The sequence below is a fragment of the Telmatherina bonti genome, assembly GCF_933228915.1.
Source record: "Telmatherina bonti genome assembly, chromosome: 12".
NCBI classification, from domain to species: Eukaryota; Metazoa; Chordata; class Actinopteri; order Atheriniformes; family Telmatherinidae; genus Telmatherina; species Telmatherina bonti.
This window is the reverse complement of record NC_136610.1, coordinates 22,920,043-22,925,954: the sequence shown is the minus strand read 5'-3', so window position 1 is coordinate 22,925,954 and position 5,912 is coordinate 22,920,043. Positions and strand designations below refer to the sequence as shown.

Below are 5,912 nucleotides of genomic sequence, written 5' to 3'. Positions count from 1 at the left end.
TGGATTGGTTTCAAATAAGTCTAAATTAATTACATGTTATGATTGACAGTAAGTAAACCTCAAGATTTAAATAAGTTGGTCTTTTCAATCTTGATTAAAGTGGCCAAGTTATTAGACAAGTAAAAACAACACAAAGAGGGGAGGGACTCTTGATTGTGTCATTATTTCTACATTAATCAAGATCTTTTTGTCAAAGAGGGGGAAAATTCAAAGGCCCTGATATGCATCATTGCATTGTGGCGTACTCCAGTTACGTCACAGTTTAAATCATCTAGCACCATTCAAAATAAAAAGAATAAAATGAAAACATTTATACAACGAAAAGGAGAGTGCTTTATACAAATCAGAGGCTAACATATCCACACAGCTACAGTGAAATGATCAGTTTAAACTGCAGGGGCTGTATGTCTGATCACAAAAAAAAAAAAAAAAAAAAGTTACAGAGAAGGAAGACGACAGAATCCGGCCTTGCTACAGAGTAACATCATGCTCTAGTGTTTTAAAATATTGGCAGTCAAAACAAAACTAACAAAAACTGGATAAGTTAGTACTGATATACATGGCTGGACAGATGCAATACAGTTTTCTTAAGCAGAAAATAAGGGAAGTGAAATTCAGATCAGCTCTTTTTAAGACAGAGATGTCTCCAGGAAAACAAATACATGGCATGTTGGTTTCCAGTCTGCCTCGACATTAAATTGTGCAAAATAAATAATTATTCATATTATCTGATTACATCTGTGCACAGCTGTCTTTCCGGTTGTTTGTTTTCTGAGAGGTAACTGTTGTACGAGTCTCATTTTGAGATGAGAATTTTGCGGTATGTTACCGCATTTTCGACAGATTTTTTTTCATGGAATAAAAACAAACAAACAAAATAAAAAGCACCAAGCGAGTGGCTGGGAATTGTAGCTAACACAATCAAGAATTTGCCTCATTCGTCTTCCAAGAGTAAAAATAAAGAAGTTACAGGCATCTTTTGCAAAGCTTATGTACAACCAAGGATACTGTGTCAGGCCCAAGCACTCCCAAAATACCATGCAAATGCAAAATTAGTGTTCCTTTGGTTATGTAATACAAACAAAAAAAACTACATGCATCTTCTCATCCTTTACAAAATAAACGTATAGAAAATTACATTAAAATTATATGGGTATGCTTCCTCCAATGTAAAAAAAAAAAAAAAATCACTTTAGTCATTAGTAATATATTCATATGTATTAATATCTGATTCTTTTCCATCTAAATTGTATATTAAAACTATAATCAAATATATTCTTTTTTTTTGTATGTCTCACATAGTGAATTAATTGTTAATGTTAGTGAATTAGAAGCATCCAAATTCCCCTTTCCAACAATTTATCAGGATCATGTTAAATTGCAAAAGCCTTCAAGAAGTGATTTTTCAAATTTCCTTCAAGATTTCCTTTACCTCTCCTGATAAGTCTGCATAGTGTGCCATCAAGTACATGTGCAACGCGTTCACTACATCTCTTTTTTTTTTTACAGGATTACATACTCTCTTAAACTGAAATGGTACACACCAAGAATGGATGTATTCTCATAGTTTGGGGTTCCTGTATCACAGGAAACCTAAGTGCTTTGAAAATGCAGAGACTTGAGAAGAAAAGGGGTGAAGAAAAATAGAGATCAGGTAGATAATTTGACAAAGGAGGCATTCTGCTGTCTTTGACAGTATAATACTTGGCCAACTAATAATTTGTTAGCAAAATAGAGAAAAAAAGAAACTTGAATGCCCCGTGTATAAATTTACAAATCACATTTCTTCTTCTTCTTTTTTTTTTTTTTGTTAAATTCATCTGCACATCTGGGATTTGAAACAACACCCTCTACTTTGCATCTACCCTAACACACTGAAGTGAAGTCAAAAATGCCAAACTGTAAATACATACACGCTTAACTATTTAGTTATGTAATTGCAAATGAAGGAAAAACCATGTCTTTGATAAATCTAAAGGAAGTCCAGATGAGATGTAAAACTATCGACTCAAACCTTTAATATCTCTAGTCTTTATCTTCCACCGGATCACAGCCCACCCCTCAAAGTCCCTCCTGGCTCCTCAATCTCTCTCTGGAGAAATGTGCAGATTATGTGCACCTAGTTCAGGTGGTCAAATAACGTTTTTCTACTCTGTAGAGTAAAAATCTTCACAAAAACTGGCCATTTCGCTATAAAAATAAACAAAGTCCACAAAATCCAACGTCAGCAATATCAGTGGTACCGTATCTCCCATTAACCTATTCTGGTACTGAAATGTGAACACCCAGCAGAGGATGGCATATGATTTGTCTTTTCACTCCAAAAATATTATGTCAAACGTTTTTAAAAATCATCTGTTCGGATTATAAGAAAAATGGCTAGCAGCCAAATCGTTGCTAAGTGTTATAAAGAATAAAATAATTGTGAAAACCTGTGCATAGTAGCCTGAATCTCCTCCTTGTCCTCTTCATGTCTTGGCACATGACGCGGGTGAAGCCTAGATTTGCTGTTTAAAGTCCAAAAAAACTGTATTAAAAAAAGTGATCTTTCAACAGCAGAAAGGAGGAATGCACTGGTTGTTCTGTCATTGTGTGAGGTTAAGCTGACTGAAGATCAGTTTCTGCAAGACAAGATAATACAAGGGTCAACTGTGTTGCTGCTGACTGGTTCATAAAAACAGATAATAGGTGATGCACCTAACAGCTCATTTACTTGCATATCTAGCAATCTGTGTAACTGTCGAACTAAAACAAAGATCCTTCTGAAAATACAATTTCTCACTACTTTGTTCAGGAGGCTGAAAATGACTAAGAGTAACTTTGATTACAAACCTTAAACACTTTTTTTTAAGTCCTGTTATTAACGAAACAACAAGGACAAATACATTTTTAGCTCCAGGTTCTCAAATTTAAAGATACTGAAGATTTCTCTGTGTTTCAAAGTAACTATATTTGCTTAATTGCATTTGAAATGCAGTTATCAAATGATGAAGACCAGGAGTAAAAGTTGGTGTACCTGACTAACTTTTGCATGTTGAGTTGAAGAATTAGCTGGGCACCCAGTTGTGAGCGGAGCCTTGTGTAGTGGCTGGGCCTGTGTAGCCTTGACCTCCAGGCAGTATGGGGTCAAAGTTGAAATCAAGGCCATCTCCATCCATGAGGTCACTGTTGATTATGTAGTCCACATCACAATCCAGGTTTTCAGTGAACATGTCTATGTCCAAGTCTGTGGGTAGCCGGTCCTGGCTGTTGGGGAAGCAAGACGGCGTTCCAAACGGACTCATCCCCTGCAGGTTTGTGCCGGGACTGGCTGTGACGATGGGTCCTGTGTGGTGAGAACCCACAGCTGGCACAGCGGTGTGCTGGTCTTTGAGAGCAGAGAGCTGCGGTGGGTCCTGAGACATACCTGAGAGGATCACCCCCAAGCCCATCTGAGAGTGATGCTGGTGTTGCTGCTGTTGGTGGTGAATGTGATGCTGCTGCGGCTGTATCTGAGCCCGCAGCACCATCGGTGCCACTGCGTTTGGCTCAAGCCCTTTGCCCAGCAGCAGTCGGTTGGGTTTGGGCCTCACACCCACCATAGATGGGCCCAAGCCCATTTGGCCAACATTTCCAGGATTGGGCATGAGGGACTCCACCTGAGTCATCAAAATATCGCTTGGAGGAGGAGAGTCAGACGTGAGTAGCGCTTCCAGGCTGGATGGCACGTGGGGGCTATAATGGCTGCTCCCACGAGAGCTGGAGTTGGACATGTTGAAGAGTGAGTTGCTGAAGGTTGTGGGCTCTTTGCTGTTTGGACCACAAAGGGAGACAGAGGCTGGGGTACCGGTGTGAGAGGGGGCCTTTGGGAGGCTGGATGACTGCAGCTGATGAAAGGAAGGAAAGCTGGAGCCTCGTGGCAGCAGAGTAGAGGCAGACGGCAGTGGAGTAGGAGGTGCTGGTGGGGCTGTGCTGGGGCTTGCTCCTCCCTGCTGCCCAGTCATCAAGGTGAGGTTGTCAATCAGATCAAGCTCCTCCATGAGAGTCTCAGTGAGAGTGGGGGTCAAGCTGCTAGCTGTGTATCTCCCCAATAGTCCATCCTCAGGCAGGTTATCATCATCCTCCTGACCAGGAGCAATGGGAGACAGGCGTCCACTCAGGGTGCTGGCATTAGAACTTGTACGAGGGCGGAAAGTGGTCCACATGTCATTGTCATCCAGACTGCCACGGGATGAGGGGCTGCTGCTGTTGACTCCCCATTTGGTAAACTGCTGGGACGAGTTAGGGCTGTCAGCACTACCTGAACCTGTGCTGCCATCACCCTGCAACACTCCTCCAGCAGCAGCTGCTCCTGCTGCCTTCTTGGTCTGCTTGGCCCTCATGCGGCTCTTCAGCAGTTTGCTGCTGTTGTCCATGGATGCAGCCCGGCGACGGGGAGCCTTTCCAGTCTTCCCTCCTTCTGGATTAAGCATCCACCAGGAGCTCTTTCCTGTTGATTCATTGTGTACTCTCAAGAACTTGTTGTGGAGTGATAAATTGTGTCGAATTGAGTTCTGAAAAACAAATGAGGGAAAAGTTAAGTCCAACAGGAAGTTTAAACGTGAATTTGCAGATTAAACACTAATGTTCAAATTATACCAAGGGACACTTTATGTCTTCGAATCATAAATAAAAAGAAAAAAATTTAACTGCAGTCTCCAGTAGACACTGCATGAAGATAAAAAGATATGAGACAAAAGAATATTATTGTAAAAAAAAATATTCATCATATATATTCTTATCTTTTATTTTTTGTTTTTTGTTTGTGCATGTTTGCTTCATGAACAAAATGGGGTAAAACTGTTAGATAAAGACTAGTATTTGTATTTGGCTTTACAATTCAAAGTTATTTATTAAGACTGACAAATGTAAAATTAGTTTCTAAATAAAACACAGCACAGCTACTAGTAATAGATCAAACATCACCTGCGGATCTCCTCAAAAATTAGAGGCATTTTATATAAAACAAATAAAGTATAACCCCTTACTGAGCATTAAAGTGACGTGCTCACCTTCCAGCCTGCTGAGCTGTTACTGTCTCCTTTATCTCTGAAGTAAGGCACTGTTTTCACCATCCACTCGTAGATCTGAGCCAGGGTCAACCTCTTCTCCGGAGAGTTCTCGATAGCCTGGCTGATCAGATCAGCGTAGCTCTGGTTCCCCCACGCGTTGCGCCGGGAAGATCCTTTGCGGGGCGCCGCGCTGGCTCCGCCCACACCGGCCACGACCCCGCCTTCAACCGACACCACAGCTTTCTCGGGCTCGGATGTGATTTGCTGCGGCTCGGGCTTGTCCTCGTCGGCGGGCGGGGTCCCGGCGGCGGACTCGGTGCCGTCCGCCCCCTCCTGTTTGACAGCCGAGATATCGGGTCTCGGGAGCGGCCACGTGCAAGAACGAGGTCTGCTCTGTGGCTCGAAATCTGGGTCAATAGGGGGCATCGATGATTCCTCCATATTTGCTTTCTAGAACTCCCTCTAAGTTAGGTTTCACCTAAAACATTTATTTTTTAAAACGCTGGTTTAACTAGGATGCGATTCCAAACTTTCTGACACGCGCGCGCAATATCCTTGAGCCACGGCGGGGGTGTCAACTGAGGGGCCTAGAAAATAGATGTAATAATCTGGACACACCAATGGACTCTGTTAATCCTCAGATTGGAGATTAGGGAACCCAAATAATCTCCTTAATAGTAACTATCATAAACCTTCCGAATCGTATAGAGTGAAGGAGGGCTGTGACGGGACACCCTTTGTTTGAATGCAATAAAAACAAAAGTGGCGGAGTGGTAATGAGCACCAAAACATCTGGGTGTACAGATGTTTTAGCTCATCTGTAAATGAAGTAAAAAAATCTTATATATATATGCACACAAAACAATGCCATTCCAGGTGATA

At 41.7% G+C, this 5,912-nt stretch overlaps 1 protein-coding gene across 1 annotated transcript; it reads right to left on the bottom strand.

Annotated features, from left to right (window-relative positions):
* Positions 1–2,357: 2,357 nt before the first annotated feature.
* On the bottom strand, positions 2,358–5,471 carry foxo4 (forkhead box O4; the record flags this gene model as incomplete). The annotated part of the gene is made up of 3 exons (XM_079250390.1): positions 2,358–2,621; positions 3,017–4,532; positions 5,031–5,471. The coding sequence occupies 2 exons, from the start codon at positions 5,469–5,471 to the stop codon at positions 3,048–3,050; spliced, it is 1,926 nt and encodes a 641-aa protein (XP_079106516.1). The 3' UTR covers positions 2,358–2,621; positions 3,017–3,047.
* Positions 5,472–5,912: the final 441 nt, after the last annotated feature.